General features: G+C 47.1%; 8 protein-coding genes across 8 annotated transcripts; 3 read left to right on the plus strand and 5 right to left on the minus strand.

Moving 5' to 3' along the window:
* Positions 1–2: 2 nt before the first annotated feature.
* Positions 3–2,181, minus strand: ANOM_006047 (uncharacterized protein; the record flags this gene model as incomplete). The annotated part of the gene is made up of 6 exons (XM_015551304.1): positions 3–1,065; positions 1,122–1,215; positions 1,274–1,318; positions 1,382–1,465; positions 1,515–1,631; positions 1,710–2,181. Coding segments are annotated over 6 exons (1,875 nt in total), but the record flags the coding sequence as incomplete, so codon positions are not given.
* A 762-nt stretch (positions 2,182–2,943) lies between these two features.
* On the minus strand, positions 2,944–6,958 carry ANOM_006048 (uncharacterized protein; the record flags this gene model as incomplete). The annotated part of the gene is made up of 5 exons (XM_015551305.1): positions 2,944–6,081; positions 6,137–6,493; positions 6,557–6,655; positions 6,711–6,842; positions 6,902–6,958. 5 exons carry the CDS (start codon positions 6,956–6,958, stop codon positions 2,944–2,946), a joined length of 3,783 nt encoding a protein of 1,260 aa, XP_015406085.1.
* A 1,066-nt stretch (positions 6,959–8,024) lies between these two features.
* ANOM_006049 (uncharacterized protein) lies at positions 8,025–9,186 on the minus strand (the record flags this gene model as incomplete). The annotated part of the gene is made up of 2 exons (XM_015551306.1): positions 8,025–8,863; positions 8,967–9,186. The coding sequence occupies 2 exons, from the start codon at positions 9,184–9,186 to the stop codon at positions 8,025–8,027; spliced, it is 1,059 nt and encodes a 352-aa protein (XP_015406084.1).
* A 2,096-nt stretch (positions 9,187–11,282) lies between these two features.
* Positions 11,283–11,969, plus strand: ANOM_006050 (GPI anchored serine-threonine rich family protein; the record flags this gene model as incomplete). Its single annotated transcript, XM_015551307.1, has 2 exons — positions 11,283–11,426; positions 11,493–11,969. 2 exons carry the CDS (start codon positions 11,283–11,285, stop codon positions 11,967–11,969), a joined length of 621 nt encoding a protein of 206 aa, XP_015406089.1.
* Positions 11,970–12,636: 667 nt separating this feature from the next.
* ANOM_006051 (MET18/MMS19 family protein) lies at positions 12,637–16,137 on the minus strand (the record flags this gene model as incomplete). Its single annotated transcript, XM_015551308.1, has 7 exons — positions 12,637–13,035; positions 13,107–15,023; positions 15,073–15,261; positions 15,312–15,451; positions 15,508–15,605; positions 15,725–15,998; positions 16,056–16,137. 7 exons carry the CDS (start codon positions 16,135–16,137, stop codon positions 12,637–12,639), a joined length of 3,099 nt encoding a protein of 1,032 aa, XP_015406090.1.
* Positions 16,138–16,375: 238 nt separating this feature from the next.
* Positions 16,376–17,152, plus strand: ANOM_006052 (uncharacterized protein; the record flags this gene model as incomplete). Its single annotated transcript, XM_015551309.1, has 2 exons — positions 16,376–17,008; positions 17,060–17,152. 2 exons carry the CDS (start codon positions 16,376–16,378, stop codon positions 17,150–17,152), a joined length of 726 nt encoding a protein of 241 aa, XP_015406087.1.
* Positions 17,153–17,465: 313 nt separating this feature from the next.
* Positions 17,466–18,524, minus strand: ANOM_006053 (ER membrane complex subunit EMC3; the record flags this gene model as incomplete). The annotated part of the gene is made up of 5 exons (XM_015551310.1): positions 17,466–17,662; positions 17,722–17,883; positions 17,937–18,302; positions 18,358–18,395; positions 18,454–18,524. Coding segments are annotated over 5 exons (834 nt in total), but the record flags the coding sequence as incomplete, so codon positions are not given.
* A 180-nt stretch (positions 18,525–18,704) lies between these two features.
* Positions 18,705–19,627, plus strand: ANOM_006054 (signal peptidase complex subunit 2). The gene is made up of 3 exons (XM_015551311.1): positions 18,705–18,840; positions 18,948–19,246; positions 19,306–19,627. The coding sequence occupies exons 1-3, from the start codon at positions 18,795–18,797 to the stop codon at positions 19,516–19,518; spliced, it is 558 nt and encodes a 185-aa protein (XP_015406095.1). The 5' UTR covers positions 18,705–18,794; the 3' UTR covers positions 19,519–19,627.
* Positions 19,628–19,840: the final 213 nt, after the last annotated feature.

Raw genomic sequence — 19,840 nt, forward strand, 5'->3', positions numbered from 1 at the left:
CCCGCTTCTTCTCTCATCTTGTCACTGTTGATGAATCCGCACCGATCGAACAGCTTCTCCCAGTGCACCGCTTCCTCTGCAGCAGTTCTAGCATCATGCCGAGAACCTTCGGCAATAGTCACAGGCATGGTCCCATAGGGGCCACCAAAGATCTGCAATGAAAGCTTTCCCGGAAAATCATTTTGCAAGTCCTCTTTTGCAACATCAACGAAAGCAGCAGGCCATGTCTCAACGCCACCAATATGACCTTCAGGACTGCCGCTATTTACAAACTTGGTTATGGACGTACTCATGGTCCTGGCCAGCGCGAGCTCGGCAGCTGAGTTGTCTGTACCCCCATCCAGATGCTGGACGTTCAACACATAGGGAATATCACTAAGGTGCGCAACACGCCACATCGGGACGCCCATCATCTCGAACGCGGGTGTGAATCTTGTGGAGTTATGTTCGTACAGCCGAACCTGCGATTGTTTCGCGCCCCCATTTTTGAAGTATTGCCATGCAAAGTCAAGCACGGGGCAGGTGAACCAAATGTCTTTGTTCATCTGCGCTGCGCGGTAGTACTGTGCAGAGATAGGGCCATCATATTCTTTCCGGACAAGATGTTCGAAGTCCTCAAGTGGGTATATTTGCAGGAGCTTCTCTTTTGTGGAATTGGAAAGGCTAAACAGCCACAAGCCAAAGCTGTCTAATACTTGCTGTTCTGTGGAAGTCGACGGTGATGCATACCAGGCACCATCATTTGTCACCCAGGATGCGATCACCGGAATCTCTTTCACGAATTTACCGGCACGCATGAGCTGAGAAGGCCGGTCACGGATGAAGTCACCATCAACTGTCGGGAAGAAAAAGCCCTCGCCGAATGGTGGGCGGGCTTTCCGAGATGCCGTTACAGAGAGATTGGTCAAAACATCAAAGGACACATCTCGTAGGCATTCCAAGGTCTCTAGAGATTGATCCTCGCCCTCTATAGCACACCCAACTCTTTTCGCGATGTCTGCAGTGTTATTTGCGACCAAGTCTGACTTGCTGTTAAAGTTCAAGCCTGGCCCACCCGACATCATACTACATCTCCAAGTCAGCGCAAGACGTATTTTGTTTTTGTCTCACAGGTGTATTACATCGCTTGTTGAAACGGAACTCCTTTTGTTCCTTCGAATGATGTCAAATGTAGACCAATATCGCTGGCGCCCACGCTTTGTCCCACGACAGTCACTTGTAGAACTTAACGTCAGCTACAACTGATAAGCCGTCACTTAGTAGATCATATCACCTCTTTGTGGATCTCCACCAAAGACTTCAATATTATCACGGACCCCTATAATTAACGGTGTGAGATGCCTTATAATGAAAAGGCGAGGACTGTTAGGTAGCTACATACACTCCAAAGCTGCCCGTTGGTCACGAAGACCAGCATTCGTCTGCTTATTTTCAGCCATTATCTTGCTGGTTGCAAAGCCAAAAACTAGGTATACAATTAGATATGGCTTCAATCAAAGGGTAGAATGTATTACAGCCAAGACGATAATTGATGGCGACGTAAATCAGTGGCTGGCCGTCCGCAACAGATTGCCTTATCAATCCGTCTGGATTGTATAAGACCTCAGAGGCAGAACCTAGAGCATGGCCGCCTAAGACGCATTAGTATGCATCAGGAACTCAATAGATCCCCAGGAGTACTCTATTTGCAATGGTGAACATCACTTTACCTCCATGTATCCACACCATTACCGGTAACCGCTCATCGGTTTTGGTAGCGGTCGGTCGAGCAACCCTCAAGCTCAAGCAATTTTCACTGATATTAACAACCCGGCTTGTGAAAGGGAGCACATCTCCCATCCCTTGCGGGCACCAGGCTCCAGGGCGAGTGGCATCAACAACCGATCCCCTCGCGTACTGGAACGGAATGGGCGGTGCGAAGCGGCGTTTACCCCATGGTGCCTCTGCATAAAAAATGTTTTGATAATGCTCAACTCCCAAAGAATAGCTGCCCAGATACTTTATATCTCGGGCAGGGTCGGTCACGGTCGGTGGGGAGATCAATCGTCTTCCACCCACAGTAAATTCGAAGCCTTCATTGTTTGGAGCTAGCAAACTGTCGAACTGATTGCGATAGAAAGCAAACAAGCCAGCAAATAAAGCAACCAATGCGACTAGAATAGAGTTGCAAGTTTGAGTCATGGTCAGCGTTAATGTGTTCTTCAGTACTCAAGTATTTACACCGATTTTGCGGCGTCGGTACGTCGGAGTGTTAGATTCATAAGGCAACCACAATGAGAAGTTGTATACCACGTTGACTTCTATTAACATGACAGAACGCAACAAGGGAAAGAAAAGCGGTGACTGAGTGTCATGGGGTGCGGTTAGCAGTCGCTGTCCGATGTGGCGACCGCAGGAATTTAGGCCCCCTTCTGCAAGCATTTGTGTTGCTTGGAGCAATGCCGAACACCCCCGCCTCTACCAATCTATGAGCCCAACCTTTGCTACTTGCAAGATCAAGCCTTTCTCCATCATGTCAAAAGCCATCATGGATGTGCCAGCAATCTGGAGGAAAAATGATTTGAACTCCTAACGCTAAAAAATTTGAAGATTGCAAAATCTCTCCAGCCTGGACCAGGTACTTCTACTATTATCCCCGGAGTTTATGTGTCTATTTACAGCAGTAAGTTTACTGGGCCTGAGATATGGAAATTCTTGGATCGGGATTGACCTAGCAGAAGTCAAACAGTCACTAGGACTACGAGATTAGAAGAACACAATACGGGAATATACTGCAGGCTATCATGCCTCCAACATACGTGTATCAAGATCCCCATCGGTTATTGAAGGGACGCGGGCTGCGTGGTGTCGTCCCATATTCTCCATGAGAAAGCACCCCATAGAATCAATTCAAAGAATGACCAAAGCATAAGCGACACGACGAAAGAGTGAAATATGGCCCCATCACCAGTAATCAATCTCGATCTGTTCCTTCTTCAGGTCAGAGGCAGCATTCGGTTTGTTAGCCGCTGGGGCGCCCCCAATGCTACTTTCCACTTCCTTGATACTCTCCAATTCGTCAAAGTTCAAGCTCTTCCTTTCTGTCTTTGCTATGACATCCATGGATGATGTGATAGGTCTGTTGGGGATACTGAAGGCGTTCAGAGAACCGGTCACTGGCATCCGGGCAACATCACCACAAGGTCCACAGTTCCAAAATCCAACGCCATCCATGTTCTGAACTACCGCTTTCGTTAGGCGGAGGAGATCACCAATACCTGCGGCCCCCACAGCAGTAGCGACCGGCCTAGATGGCAATGCTGAATCTGGACAGCCCGGTATGCTGCTTTGCAGTAAAATAGCGTCGTTTCCAAGTAGGTCAAGGCTACGCCAATCGTGCGTGCGCTCTCCAATTTCGATATTCGCATTAGTCTTCAATATAGCATCAATGGCAGAGCTAACAAGCGAAACTTCATACCATTGCCTCCCCCTGCGTATCATCTCCGCCAGTGGAATGCAACGTGCTCTTATTGCTTGAGTGTCCGCGGAGCTGGACCCTATCAATAGATCCTGTACTTCTGTGACTTGCAGTTGAAGCTCTTGTGCTTCGGGGGTCCCACCGTTGTCGACACTGTTCATTTCTTTTGCTGCACTCTTGGATCCCACAGAATCAGCAGCGGAATCTTCTTTTCCTCCTGTCGATGACGAAGTGTCGGGGGTGTTGATGCCTTTAGAGGAGCAATCGTTCGAACGAATATACCGATAGCGGGTCCAACGCTTCATAAGAACTTTGTCCACAGTCAGATGTTTGTCTTTGGAAGTTTTAGTGTAAAGACGGACGAGGTGTTTGTCGGGCTGGACCCAGAGATGGTCCACCAAATATCGGGCGGCGTCTTCAAATTCTTGGTATCCTTGGATAGGATATGCAATATTGCCACGGACAATCATACGAGCATCCCAGATACTACCAGGAAAGTGAATATTGACTGCACCTAGTGCTTCGGTTGGCTTCTTGATGGAATATTTTCCGCATCCATCAACTTCGACAATGATAGATTGATCTGTTTTAGAGCGGCAATGGAACTCATAGAAAACACTATACTCATTGTCTTCGTGTTCAAAGAAACGGCGATTCCCATTTTTTGATGTTTTAAGGTCCACAATATGATCAACATCAAGTCCCGATGTTGTGAGCCTATCAATGAACTTGGTAGTTGGTGCAGATACGCCAGTCCGTGGTTGCATTATCTCTGTCCACTCTCTTAAGGAGATGAGACCCTCCTTGTAGGTCTTCGGCAGAACTGGAATCAATGCGAGACCAATCTGAACCTCCAAAGTCAAAGACCCAGGGAAATATTCGGCAGCTTTCAATGTAGGTTTTAGGATCTCAAAAAGCTGTTTGATACTCTCATTCATACTCAGCTCTCCTTGCACCTTTCGGGCATGTTGCACATCTTCCTGCGCCGTGTGTCGGGAAGATATATTCTTGGGCCCCATATTTTCATATGGAGTTGGGTTGTCTGAGATCCGGCTCTTTGTCGGCTTTTTCGGTATTCCCCAGGCATCCTCCAGAGTGGCTTGCCTCTTCGCTTTTCTCGGAGACTTACTTGAGACATTGTGACTTGGCTTAGGCGCTTTGTGATTCATTGTATGATGAAACTCCCTGGTAGTCACCTCATCGCTTGGTTGTTTTCCTTCCGCTTTGTGTCGTCTCTCGAGCTCTTCAAGTCGCCTTCTTGACAAGACCGCATTTATTTGATTTCGGGGACTGGGAGGATTGGCAGCGCATGCCGAGACTTCACTAATTGTGGTTGACTCTCTCGTCTGCTCAAGGAAAGCCTCTTCCAACATGACGAGCCTTTTGACCTGCTCTGAAAGATTGTCATTTTTACCTGATTTTGCACCCTCATGTGATACAGGGCAGCCAGAGTCATCTTGAGGTCCACAATCCGCTTCCATCACTAAGCCATTCAAGTCGTGGGCGATGTTGTTTATCCGCGATGGCGCATTGCTTTTTAGAACCGTGTTTTCGGAGTCAACGTTTGCATTCAGTGGTATCAAAGCTGGCTGGTCTGCACGCATCATCGGAAGAGAATTCGTACTTATGGCTGCTGGTGCGGTCACGTCAACAAGCAAATTGTTCGTGTCGAGCTTTTTGGTTGTCCGAGCGGGTACATAATCACTTTTGCTTTGAGCTTTGAAAGTTTGACCACTATTTTTGTTGTCTGGAGGGCGTGGGGGATGCTTATTGAGCCCATGCTTCGTTTCGTCGAAGATTAGGGAGGGGCGTGGCTTCGGTGCAGCAGGTGTCGAAGCATTAAGGAAGGAATCAGCCGCATCTCTCAGCTCACAAGGGCTAGTAGGTCTAGAGAAGCTGACACGCATATCTGTATTCCCCGATTCGATGCTATATGTCATTTTGAATTTTCTGCGGGGTGCGGAGGCATCTTCTTTCCTGGGTGCAGGATCAGGGACCTTGACACGTTCAGATTTCGTCACTGGTACCACCAACGGAACCGATTGGCTGGACTGTATAGCTGATGGAATAGGCCGTCTTGTCTTAATAGCTGGACCTCTCTTAGCACCTAGGACTGCTGTTGTATTGCTTGAAAACTCAGGTGGTGGTGTAGGTGGGTGTTCAGGCTGTTCGCTGGTAACCTCCATTTCCTTACCCTCAGCGACCCATTCATTGACTTGCTTAGCCTTTTCGGCAGTCAGAAAAGGGTGAGTGGGCGAGGTCGCTGATGTTGCAGCCGGAATATTTGTATCTTCAACAGATTCCAATAGAACAAACTCATCCCCTTTGCCAACCTCAGGGAAAGTATAATTTTGCCATATTATGGACTTCCCCGGCCCGTCGCTAATTGGCCGTGGATTCACAACGTTCTTAGGCAGCATGTAACTCTGAGATTCCTCATCGAATGAAAGAGAGGTAGTGACAAACATCTGGCTGATACCGAGATTCAAACTCGTTGCGGGGTCAGCTAGAACACGGCGAAGAGCCACTTGGTTCAGGCTGCTATAATTCTGAATGCTGTATCGGGTCGCCTTGTCTTCTGTGGCTATACCCATGTTGCCCACCTTGTGGTTGACAAGGCAAGACTGAGAAACATATGTAGTTAGTGGCTAGATATACTTTAAGAGGCGTGTCACGTACCAAGGGTTTCTCAATCCGAGTGAGCTTCGCTACAGCGTCGTCAACATCTCCAGCGCTACTTCCAGATATTTGGATGCCTTTAACCTCATCGATTATAGTAATATTTGTGCCTGTCACGGCTGCAATCTCAGTGAGGACTTCATGGAAACCAGTCGCAAAGCACCCAATGCCTCCATGCGACGATAGCCAGAATTTTGAGACATGAGTCATTAGATGAGATTGATGTATCAGCTCCACATCCGAATCAATGTCAAGAGCCAAGAGACCCCCTAGGCTATCTTCGGTAGTAGCGACTGGGACAGAAGCTCCGTCGTCTCGAAGCATGATAGGAATATTCAGTTGACGAGTACGTGGCATCTTAGATTTGTTATGACATATTAGCAACCGGTCATCTCTGAACAAGAAAGGCGAGAGACATACATCAAGAAGATCCTTATTCTTCTGGTCTTCGATAAAGGTTGAAACAAGGCCCGCGATCTTCTTTGCAGAGCCGTTCATACGTCCTTTCACCACCAGGAGCTAGCATAAGTGAATTAGCAATGCAGTGGAAAAAGTTGTTTCTCGAAGGACTTACGTCGTCATGCCTCAGGTATTCGCAGTGGTAATCCAGGTGAGGTAGTGCTTTCCTATAGCGCACATCAGTATTGGTGGAGTTGTCATTGGGGACGTAAGGGACGAACTTCATTTCAATGCCTATATCTTGCACCTATCGCCATTCTGGTTAGCAAATGACCTGCATTAACAGACTAGGGAGAGTGCCTTTACCCCAATGTCCTCGAATGCCCAGATGGACGCGAATGTTATGCGCTGTTCATTCGCCATCCTTGTACCATTCTAGAAGCAACTCCCACGCATCAAAGGAGGCAGTGGAAACTACAAAGAGAGATGTAGCTTGAAAATATATGAGAGAAAAGTACTATAGGATGGAACGAAGTAAAGCAGAAGAGAATATTATGAAAACTAGAAGGGGAAGAAACAGTAGCGGTAGCAAGTAAGGGAAGAGTGTGAAAGAAAAGCAAAGTGAGCTGGGAAGACAGATATAAATATCACCACATCACCAAGACAACAGCGGAAGGAGACCTTGGAACTCAGGTGAGATGAATCGTGACAATAGGCCCTGTAGCCTGGCATCTAAGACTCTATTCCCAGGAACAAGACAAACACTGCACGGGTAGATGCAACCAATGGTGAAGAACTCTCTGGTAATGCGCAAACGCAAATTGAATATTGCTGTGGGGTACAGGCAGTTGATCAATACTCACGGCTGAGGAGAAAGAAATAGAAGAATTCTAATAGTAAGCCGCTAGGCAACCTAAGGAAGGGGCAGGTAATGTCGGAACTTTGACCAAAGACAGCTGAATACAAAGAAGGACATCACGTGTCTGTCCAATACGTGAATTCACAGTAGTTTCCTGTATGTGCATGTTGTAAATATATCTATCAGTCTAGTCATTGTGGGCATCACTGTACTGTAAATGCAATCTAACAAGCAAGGTGATATGGCAGTGGATTTCCCCCAGGGTATCAAACAATCCCAAACTCCAGATAACAGCGATTGAGCCCGGACAGATTCGCCGGGAAGTGGAATGAAATGCTTTCAGATTATGAAAGGGGGGATATAAACAGGTCAAAGAGAAGAGCAACCTGGGGCTTACACCCAAAGTTCGAGACCAACCGGTCCATTAGGGAGGGAGACAGGTTGCGATAGGTGTGTCCTCAGCATAAAGAAAGAAAACTGTCCAGTGTTAGATAAGTAGGAAACATTGTTACCGAAGTAGTTTGTTAACAAACCTGCTAATCCACCTAGGCTTTCACGACCAGCGCTAGCTGCCTGTTAAAGAAAAGAAAAGGCCACCGTGGACGCGCCACGACCTTTATTGGTCCAGTTTTAATTGGCATCTTTGACCTCGTTCTTGACCTGGATTGCCCATTTCATCCGATCTTCAGTTTCCTTCAAAGAAGCCAAAGCTGCGTTCAAATTGGCATCACCCTGGCGACCCCTCTCAACGAGTGTGTGGACCTCTTCGTCATGGGCTTTTTTATAGGACTCGTACACCTCAAAGAGCTTGTCAAAATTTTCTCGGCCAATCTCAATCTCACGATTTTTCTGGGCCATCACAGCATCCAAGCGCTCAAGGTGCAGACTCTTTTCTTCTTGTCGTGTTTTTAGAGCATCGATCTCATCGCGAATCGCCTTCACCCTCCTTTGTTGATCTGCGCGCTCACGTTGCCCAGCTTTAGCAAGCACGTCATACTGGGTCCGAGCATGGTTGGCGATCTCCTGCAACTCCGCGCATTTCCGATTGAAATCATCACGGCTTTCATCCATCAGTTGATGGAATTTTTTCGTGTCCGTCTCTGCTCGCAGTCGTCTATCCTTTTCGCTCTGCACCTCTGCGCGTAACTCCTCGATTTTCTTATCTTTGCGAGAGATCGAATGCAGGTTCGTCTCGTGTGCCTGCTCCAGGTTCCGGAGACGTTCCGTCATGTTTTGTACCTGAGTCTTGAAGGCATCGTTCATGCGCTGTGTTTCTTCCGCCCGGGAACGATAAACACTGCACTCTCGCGTCAAGCGGGCAATATCCTCCTGTAGATTATGTATGACACGACCAGACTTGCCCGTGGCTGCGTGACCGACTGCCGAAGACCATTCAGTTGTCATTGAGTCACTGTTCGTAAGTGTTGACCCATTTGTTCGGGCGTTCGAGGAATGCGAAGTAATCGACTCTGTAAGAATGTGCACATAATCTCACAATAAGCAACTGGTGACTTGTCCGATTGGAATGATGGCTAATCGGAGCCCGATAAGGGGAGAAAAAAAACCACCCACCTGCAGACGACTCCACGGCCTTTAGACGTTCCGGGGCGTCGAGATCAAAAAGACCACTGTATTGATGCATATTCAGTTGCGTTTCCACATGTGGTAAACTAACACGAGGGGACCGTCGCGGAGGATCTGACGTCGGTGATACAAGCATGTCCGAGTTAGCATTGTTGGCTACTGCTTTTGGCGTTTTCTTGGCCCGACCGAATCGGGCCATGCTCGGCATTGTGGGTATTTGTTGGAATGTTGGGAGCTACGGGAATGACCGTAAAAGGGGATCCATGAAAAAAGGATGAATGAAGTAGAAAGAGTGATCACACAATAAGAGTAGAAATACCAGAAGTGGAAACGCAGGTATAGTCAGAGCTGTAAGCAAGGAGCAAACCTCACTTCTCAGGCACAACAAACCAGCCTTCTGCACCTCACGGCTCGGCCAACGAGTTTCTGAACGTCGGGATCATGAAACTTCGGTTGTGCAGAAGGGTCCCAGGACTTGGATATTTGCCATGCATAAATTGATGCACAACAGATTCCGGATAGGTAGGGGGAAAAAACGTACATACCAAGGAGTGGATCAAGACCTTTGATTGCAGGAGATCTGCAGCAGAGCTTTTACGAAAAATTATTGTTGGTGCTTATTCATCGCTGAGACATCAGGATAGGATGCCGTGAAAAAAAGGCAGTAATAGATATAAGGGAAGACACACGAGTCGAAGAAAGGCACTGGGAACTGGTAGCGAGCTGTGGATGATAAACTTACAGCCACTGCCCAAAAACCAGTAACTATCCACTGAGGGAGGGAAATGAAGGAGATTTGATGGGAGAAACTTGAACCGCGAACGAAATGTGAGGAATAAGCACAGGAGAAAGACAATAATAATGATCTACAAGAAACTCGATAGGTATAAGCAGAAAAATTGAACCGCGCTGGAGAGAAGAGAGAGAGAGAAAGAGAGAGTACATGACAATAGTGGTGGATCTGACGAAGAGAAGATTAGCCGCCGCGGATGGGTAGATCAATCATATATACCCAACGAACACTACCTATCGCAACATAGAACATGCATATGTACCATGTACCTCAGATTTATGTGACGTGTATGGAGATTCAAGGCAACCAACTGTGAGAGATTTCTCACCTGGCAATTCTGTTGACCCCTGAAAAACAATAACTACATCCTCAGTATTGCCACCACTGATTAGGGTTTATTATATATATCAGCCACCAGAACTCAATCTCTGCAGTTTATCCACCCGAATAACGGGTTGAATGTTATACTATATTGTCATACCATTCAAGAGGAAGAGCAATTTTGCACAACCTGTGTTTAGCCCCTCTTGCTGCACTGCTTATTCCTTAGCAGGGATTTCCTTCCCACCTTCATGTAGGCACAGCGGCTACATTTAGATAAGGCTACGTACTCTCCAAATAAAACCTGACCAATGTACCCTATTGCTCAGATGGCTTGGAGACTTATCAGCTAAAAGACTGAGCTCTACATGCACTACTCCGTATTTCTTCTGAAAAGACGCGCCCATCTTTATGGGTATTGCCTCCAATGCAACTACCAAGTTCAAACCATGCATGCCCGGCACGGTACTGTTGAGAGTTGTGAGCTTTAGGAGTTTTCATTTCATTACCCATGAATGTTAAAAATGAATTAAGGGAGAATTAGTAGAAACTTAGGCCTAACGCTGGTATGTTAAAAGTAACATAATAATTTTCGCTCAGTATATGATACTACCTCAGCCATAGTTGAGGGAGAATCCCCGAAGAATGTAAGAACAAGAAAGACACAACATTCCCTGAGTTCTCCCCATCAGCTAGTAGCCAACCCATCCCACCATCTGGGTGACCAAGAATGTGACTAGGAGACTATCCCCTCATTCTAGGATTGGGTGAAGTATAACAAACAAGCCAAAAAATGGGGGTCTTCAAGCAAAAGCCACGGCTTATAAACATGTCCGGGGCGCCCTGTCCTTGCACTCTGGGACACAATCGACTTTCTACTCCATTCATCACTGAGGTATCCTTGGGCCACATTCAACGTTGAGCATTGTTAAAAGTATTAGTTATTTACTGAAGAGTCATCCTCGTTGGTCGTGCTTGCCTAAATCTGTAAGTGAGGGTTAAGGAAGGCTTATATGAGAACACCTGGCTGTGGACTTCGCACTTGAGTGAAGTTCCTTTTGTATCCCCTTTATTGCATTGCCATCAACTATTATTGCACCGTGCTGCTGCCATCTCCTCGTTGCTTGTATACTTCAAGTGCTTATATCTCACCCATTATCTAACGTTTAACAAGGTATAAACTATTCACCATGCGCGCGTTCGAATCTATATTCACAACTATTGCCTGCTTGGCCCATGCTGGTGTAATAGATGCCTTGTCATTTACTCAGTGGCCAGGCGTCATCCATGCTGGTGAAGATAATACTGTAAAGTGGATCGGTGACCCTGATCTTGTATGTCGTGTCTGGGACTTGACCATCCCCTACCGTTAATCTTACTCTGACATTGTTACCCTGCAGCCCACAACTATTACCCTTCGCAGGGGCGCGGCGAACAACCTTAGCGACGTGGATGTCCTTACGCGTGACGCCCGTGGAAATGAATATACCTGGAAGGCCAGCGAGGACCTGGAAGATGGCTCAGATTACGCTCTGAAAATCCAACAAAACGAAGAAATCAACTATACGGGGCTTATAACTGTTGAGCATCCCAACGGCCAAGCACCATCTTCAAAAGGGCCTCGCCCCGATGATGACCCGGACTCCCCAGATTTCAACACAGCTCCGCATAACTCGACAACGGGTATCGCAAAGGGCAACAACGCGACCTCTACGGTCTCACACGTTAGACATGATGATAAACCAAATACCGGTAATAACCACCCTTCCAATAAGGGTGCCGTGTCTGCTAAGACGCAGTCAGACGATGCGTCGCTTCGAAACTGGTCGCCTAACTTGATCCTGGCCGTCGTCGCTGTCTTGTACCTCAACTATTAGAGCGAACCCGGTTCGTGTAAACTAACCCTATCGACGCATGTTCACATCCGTCAGTTTATTCGTTTCTCCCCGCCTTTATAAGCTGGAAACAGTTATAACGGTGTCCACAGTGTTATTATACGTTTATCATGTATATATTAATACCCATCCTTTCGTTCGTACCCTCTCGAAGAGATTGTTGAGGGTGCCAGCCTCTTCACGATTCCGATGGAGCTTGACTCTTAGATCCCGGTGGATCTCAGCTAATTTTTTTTTTTCCTTTCTCGGCTTTAGAGCCTCTTGTTTGAGTATTACATCTCTTAATCAAACACCAAAACTTGGTTGGCCTTGATCCAGGCAAACAGTTCTAAAAGTGTTGAACATCAAATGGCATTTTTGTTAGGGAATCACGGTAACCATATCCTTTCGCGGAACCATAGTGCACTTTAGAACTCTCGAAAAATGTAGCTCACGCTTCACAATGTATTTTCTACTTTTGCACTTTTGTGCCATATCTGCATGTATCCTGTATGCGTGCCCCTTGCCAAATCTTGGCAGACGAACCCGAAAAATTTCTATTTATCAGATGCATTTTCAATCCTCACCACTCTAGCCTGAATCGGTTAGAGAAAGGCCCTTATATATAAATTGAAACACCAATATAGAGTCACACAAAGGTAGAAATCATTTACTCATCGTCATCAGGAGCATCATCCACACCCCTGAGCCAGGCACCTCGAGCATCAACAGCAGCTTTACGCACATCACGTTTCGGGTCGTCCAGAACGAAACCCAAAGCCCGAACGACCTGTGCCTTTACCGGTAGAAGTGGGGATAGTTTCCCTACCTTAGCAACGGCGGGGGCATCAGAGGCTGGTGTCTGCGCGAGCAAGAAAAGACACTTTAGGGCATCGACACGAAGTCGGGGACTGTTCACTGCGGCAGCCTTATCGCTCGCGGGTTTATGTTCTGCTGTTTTGAGGAGGCGGGTTACCAGGCTCTGGATGTGGCCGCATTCTTCAATGACCCCGACACCACTGTCGCGAATGATGACGGCAAGGGTCTCGAGGGTTGCGGTTCGGACAGACTGGGAACCGATGTTTGAAGGTCCAAACTTTGGAGGAGAAGAGGAAGGAGGGTGGGGAGTTCGGGCATTACCAGAGAAGGGGGGATGGTGGATAGAATTCCAGACAAAGCCGTTAAGTGTGCCGGCTTGATATGCCCGGGGGTTGGAGAGTCACTACCTGCAACATTGACTTCGCGGATTTTGCTTGAGATGAGAGGCACCAGAGTCGTGAAAACACGTTGTTTCGATAGTAGACGGATGTTGGCTCCGTTCGTGGCGGAGAGCACGTCGTCATCCCTAAGGAGAATTGCGAAGCTGCGAGCAGCTGTGGTACTGGTTACTTCGTCTTGGGATGAGAGAAGCGACAGCAAAGAGGTTAGAAGATCTGTTGTCTTTGGAGCAAGACGCAAAATAAGGGCTTTTGAAAGCCAAAAAAGCGTTTTGATAGGCTCAGGACTAAGTTTCTTCCCCTCAGCACTAGCAGGGAGAATAGTGTCGAACAACTCTGCTGCAAGGCTCAATTCGGACTTGGGTAGGAACTTGTTCACTAAAAGAGCAAGATGGCGCAAGAGCGCAAGATGGGTTGCAGGTACGCATTCAGTGGTAGACCGTTTTACCACATCGAAGAGCAAAGCAGACATGTTGGGGCTGGTATAAGGGAGATTAGCGCAATCCGTCGGGAGCCCTGCAAGGAGATACGTTGAAATAATCATCGTACGCTGCTGATCATCACTAGCTGATTGCGAAAATGGAACTGGTGAAAAGTCGTCAGCGGAAGAGTACAGCGTATAGACGCTCTCCGCAACTTCATCCTGCTTATTTCTCGGAAGCGCCCGGACAATGAGGTTACAGAGTCTTCCAAGCGTATCCAGGACCGTAGCATCGTTCAAAACATTGTTGTTAGCCTTTCCTGAAGCTGAAACCGCAGCATGGCGGCACAAGCTAACCACTATCTTGTCATAGTACAGCTCCAGATTTGGATCTTGATCCATATTTCTCTGGCTCATGACATAAAGAATCGTAATAAGGATTGCCCTTGGGTAGGCTACAGAGCCTGGCTGTTCTTTCTGCAGCAAGATATTCAACTTGCTAAGTAAGCGACGAACTAATGTCTCAAAAATATCCTTCTCGACACTTATTTGTGCGAGGCTTTCAAGTGTTGGTAGGTAATTGGAGTTTGTCCCATCATCAAAGTCAGGAAGTGTGGCCACAAAGGCAGGGAAAGTGATATCCATGATCAGCCTCGGTTTGTGTTTTGAAATCTCAGTCAAAGCCGCGATTGCTTCTTTTTTTAGGTCATCTCGGCCTATGGATTCCTCCTTTAGAAGGATTTCGTCAAGATACTGCACAAACAACCCCACTTCATTATCTTGGAAGAAATTGCGCATGGTGGAAAGACGTAACAAACCCTTCAGAGCCGAGACACGGAATGACACCTCTTCCTTGATCACGCCCATTAAAGCCTGGCCAAAGATGTCCGAAAACTGGTCTTTAAACTCAAGTAGAGGGTTTTCCGCATTCGTCTCAGGGGTACGGGTCGCCCATTCACCGAAAATCTTGATTGCGGAATCAAAAAGAACCACCAATGTGTCCAGGAGAGCCCTTTGCTTAGCGATGCCATCGGCTTCTTGATAGACCGTCAGAAGTGGAGCGACAACTGCTTGTACAGCCAACATAAATGATGCAAAGGACGCCGCGGATATGAAGCCTAGAATCTGCTGTGCAGGCTTGGCTTGTTTCTGCTGTGGCTCTCGTAATTGGTCGTTACATTCCCTAGTAATTGGCCGCATGTATTGTGCAAGAGGCAACAGATCAGAGACCTGCGTGACACCTTCTGATAATCGCTTGGCAATGTCTTGCAGAGCCTGCAAAGACAGCTCAGATAGAAGCTCCTCCTGGGCATTGAGCACCTCGAACTTCAAGGCATCCCATATCGTAATAGAATATCTGGACACAGTATCCGGGTCGTAAGAGTTGATACAGGCAATCAATGCATTAAGTGCATCTTTCTGTTAGGCTTGTCAGCAATGCTTCTTGAGAAGCCTATGATCATCTTACCTTAACATTCGGTGACGTCGAGTCAAGTTTGTCCAACAAAGATGGAATAGAATGTGGGGCAAACAGGCTCGTCGATGAAATACACTCTTGTAGACGATCTTTCAGATCCTGGGCTGTAATGCCGTATGGGTCATTCGGCGGTGGTCTGAATGTGATCGGAAAGTAGTTATATACTGAGTCAAAAAGTAACTTCAACCGTTAGCTATTGGCATCAACCCTAGTGGAGTTACAGCGCATACCTCAGCGTGGTTGGAGATGTCCCACTCCATCATCACGACCTTCAGGATGGAAAACACAAGCATGAGGTTCCTTGGGTCTTTTTCGCCTGTCATAAGGTCCACTATTCCAACCAGCGAGTGCTCTCCCATATCGTGGAGAGCTAGGCTCTGTTAGCGCTTGAAATATAGAACAGGATCGCAATATTTTAACACGCACCCGAACGATGCTTTACCATCAATTCATTTAGTAACTGGTAGACCTGGAACCTCTGGGATTGTGATCGAGACTGGAGGTCTTGAAAACGTTCAAAAATCCTAGGCAATGTTAGCCAACTTATTTCCCAACTTAGTCACCATCTTCGACGGTTCGTAGTTGTCCGCTACCCGCTCACGAAACTCTCCCCAAGCAGATCAGATATATAGCATGTACTCACGCTTGCGCTACATCCTCTGCCAATGCTTTGTTGAAGCGATCCAATTTCTGAAGTGTATCCAGCCCAGCGACAGCTCCTCCATCTTCGATACGGTCACAGAAGAAGGTAGTTAGGACTTGAATTTGTTGTCTCGAAAGGAATTTAGGCGGGAGTGATTTAATCACAGCCGTAAGATAGGAAACTGCTTTGCCTCGCAAGATCGGATCCTCATCGTTGATGTACTCCCCCAAAGACTGAACAACTTCGATAAGGGTTGTTTTCTTGGTCTCCACATCTTCCAGCAATAGTTAGAACCCATCCATCTTGACAACGATCTATCGAGTGGCGGTACCTTGAGCAATTCGTTCAGCAATCTGCTTAGCCTCCTCCTTGTCATGGTCCACGACCAGCAGGAATGTCTGCAATGCCGACATCTTCGCGAGCGTCTCAAATGAGGGGTAAATGGCTCGATCCCCTCCTCCGCGACCGGAACATGACGCTTTTTGTGGCTGTCGATTGCCCTTATCGATAAATGTCACGTGTATTGAACTTCCTCCGCAATATCACGTGTGGGTCAGTGACAGGATAGGAAGGGACTTACAGTTGCGTCATGGGTCACTGGCTAGTTGGCCGGCATGAACGATTCGATTGATAATATCATTGCTTGTCAAAATGCGACACCAAGCCTTTGCACCGATCTTTTTAATCTTTCTGGTTGTTTGCACAATATCCATAGCTTCAAGTTTTCCTCTTCGCAAGCGTCTTCCGCGTCCGTTTGTCGATCTACCTCACTTGCGGCACGAACAACGCCTACAAGAGAACGGTGAACTGAAGCAGTGGCTTCAAAATCAACAACCCATAATGACCCCTAATATCGCTATGCCGCCTGAAACAGGCACTACTGGGGGAAGCAGGCAGCCGCAGAATTCCGGCAGTGATGGCCTTGTGATATCCGATGTTCTTCCTAAAAACCGTGGCATCAATATCTTTGCTTCTCTTACAAGGGATTTCGAGCCCATCGATTCTCGTTTCAACGACGCAACAAAGAATGTAACCGTCCTTGCTCCTCGCAACAGTGCAGTCCAAGGACTTCCGCGTAAGCCTTGGGAGAATCCGGATGACTATGCACAGTTCGGAGAGGCAAAGGCCTATGAGGGGCAGGAAGGGCAAGACCGAGCGAAAAGCAACCTGAAACGCTTTGTAGAGGCCCACATAGTACCCAGAAGCCCCTGGAACGAAGGGGACGAAGTAGAAACTCTCGGGGGAGACAAGTTGAGCTGGACAAAAGATGGAGATAAGATCTTTGTACGACCACCGCTTCCTGGCGATTTGGCTTTAGGGGCTAACATATTCTAGATCCAACCGGGAAATGTTGAGGTTGACAGTATTGCAGAACAAGTATCCAATGGTGAAGTATGGATCTTGAACGGCGTGATCAATTACCATTGAAACTTGCTTTACAACTCGTACATAATGATGTGACGAATAGATATACAGAAATGATCTAACCGCTTGCTGGTGTAATTTGAGTCAAGAAACGGCATGCACCTGTCTTTATAATAACATATATCACTGTTCTGTTTCCTGAAGAATCGTTTCATAATTTCTCACATTATGCAGTAGAATTTTAAGCGGATATCTGGTCAGGCCCCTAACATACGTCAAAGTTACCTCGTTTCATCAATTCTGTATATCACTGTTCTCTGAATACACCCGTTGTTTATAGGAAATAGGACACGAGGGCAAGTACGATCATGGCAAATCAAACGAGGCCCTCCTTTGAAGCAATGTTGTGCAATATTCTGTCCTCAATGCCATCCAGAATGCAAAAATGTTCCATGACTTCCAAGTTCTCTGCTTCACTTTGATACAATTTGTCGGGATCTTGACCAGGCTGGAATGGATTGGCCCCCATGGCAGGGTTCATAGTGGCCATTTGTTGGGACATGTGGTTCGCAGCTGCATAGATGTTAGACTGTATACCGTGAACCCCGGAAAACAAAAATACAATGACTCACCATTGTCGCTACCCAGGATGAATCCAAATACAGACTGAAGACCAAACAAGTTTAGGAAGTACCATGACAGACTGGATACCCACCTAACGTCCAAGTCCCGAGTCATAACACCAGACTGAAGCATGGACTTGAACCGGATGGTGAGGGGGAACGGCAGTTTGACTTTACACTTCGTCAGTACGAAAGGTAGATTGCGGAACAGTCCGAAAACATACGGATAACGAAGCCGGAGAAGAAGGCATTGATCCAGCTCATAATAAGAGTCTGCGGGATCATCATCATCATGTTTCCCTTCATCATACCCATCATAGCTTCCATGCCCGCAGGGTCCGTCATCGGATTTGCTGGGGGCTGACCGCGGCTGGCCGGGTCCTTCAGGAACTCGCCGCTTTGGTACCCAGAGACAAGATAGTTCTTGCGCATTTCAAATGCATCTTTCGAGAGGACAGCTGGGGCATTGTTGCGGAGATTGACACCGCGCAGGAGTGAGAGACGCTCGCGGGATTCGGCCAGAGTAGACGCAGGCTTAGGGGGGTGTTCATCAAAACCGTAGCATAGTGACGAAGGATACCTGTGAGTATCTGTATGCAAGAGTTAGTATCGCATGTAATGCTGCACTGATTCGTTTGATCAAACCTACCATAACAATGGTAATCGGGAACAGGATCCAATAACTGCGAATCGCCTTCAAGTCAGTTTCTTTCTCATTCGATTGAAATTGCAGAAACTCACAATAAAGCTGGATCCCGAAGGATCGTCTGCTCGACCCCTTGTAAGGCCATGATGAGCAATACTGAGAGCAATGAAAAATGGGTAGATTTTAGCTATGCTTAAGGTAAAAAGAGAGCTCCCGGCTTGCGGTCCCCACGAGATTGGACTGGGGGGGCGGGTGTTCACTAGCGCGAATCGCATTAAGTCAGCTCTCCTCGAAAGGGCCAGCTCGCCGCAACTCCTCGTTGGCATCTATGCAAACCAAGCATCCTCAATCGTTTCCACCAAACCTTTAAATTACTCTCTGATTTCTTGAGAAATTTTAATATTACTCTTTTTTTACTTGAAAACTCATAGTACAAATGGCGTCAACAGAGGTACACAAAGTGCCCGTTTACTCTGTCAATGGTTAGTAGTAGATACACAAATGAAAACACCACCTTACGCCGTACCTACAATTTATGCGTTTTCTACTGTGACTTGGGATTTTAATGGCTACTAATGACCGTATCTAGATCTCAAATCAACAACAGACGATGCCCTAGCACCGCATTTAACTACCCTACCCCAGCCCTACGCCTTTACTCAAGACCACACGAAGACCAACGTCCGCTTCCTACTAGGCTATTCTGCCGTTGCCATTGCAGCATTCACATTCTACGCCGATCGCAAGCTAGGATGGGAGGCAACGCAGTCAACATGGGTCATAGCGGCCGTGGTTTCGTACTTTATCCTGAATACCTTGCTCACATACTGGATCTGGGCGGTGGAGGCTGGTGAGGTATTCCGTGGAAAGCGCAAGTCCGGTGAAACGGTAGGCTATCGCAAGGGATGCACTAATCAAATGTGCTAAGCTGATTCTTATTTGGCTAGATTACCATTCGCTCCTCCGCGAAGAAACACTCTCCATTGTATAAGCTCCGTGTGCAGTATACGTCGTCTGCGAACAAGGTCCTCGAGGAAAAGGAAATTGAGACATCTTTCACAACATGGTTTTCTGCAGATGGAACTTTTCATCCCGAACCTCTTAAGAAGTGGCTAGCAAGCGAGATCCAGGTGCTGCGACTTGCGGCAAAGGAGAAATAAGGTCAGTTAGAGCAGCTAGAGAATGTGATAAGCGCTCCAGGTTCTGTATTCTGGAATTTGGCAATTGGACGTACGATATGGGAGTATTCCAGCATTCCTCTGTTTCTGCAGAAGTCACTTGATTGCTCTTTACTGTTTTTGTAGCGTGTAAAAGGGACTTTATGCGTGATGTATTCAGTGAAGGACCAGCATTCATCATTCTTATATCTGTGGTGAATTATATCTGCCAGAGACTATCCCAAGAGTTCCAACAAGCAGACAAACACAGGATACCGGTTTAAATTATGGCCAGAGTCCATTTTGTCGGCTTGACGGCCGCGCA

The sequence above is a fragment of the Aspergillus nomiae genome (genome assembly GCF_001204775.2).
Source record: "Aspergillus nomiae NRRL 13137 chromosome Unknown contig00170, whole genome shotgun sequence".
NCBI lineage: Eukaryota > Fungi > Ascomycota > Eurotiomycetes > Eurotiales > Aspergillaceae > Aspergillus > Aspergillus nomiae.

Bases quoted from the DNA above. Each gene is read 5' to 3' on its own strand.
- ANOM_006054 (XM_015551311.1), top strand. From the start codon at position 18,795: ATGGCGTCAACAGAGGTACACAAAGTGCCCGTTTACTCTGTCAATG. The intron at 18,841-18,947 runs GTTAGTAGTAGA...GACCGTATCTAG, and splicing joins GCCCGTTTACTCTGTCAATG to ATCTCAAATCAACAACAGAC. The intron at 19,247-19,305 runs GTAGGCTATCGC...TTATTTGGCTAG, and splicing joins AGCGCAAGTCCGGTGAAACG to ATTACCATTCGCTCCTCCGC.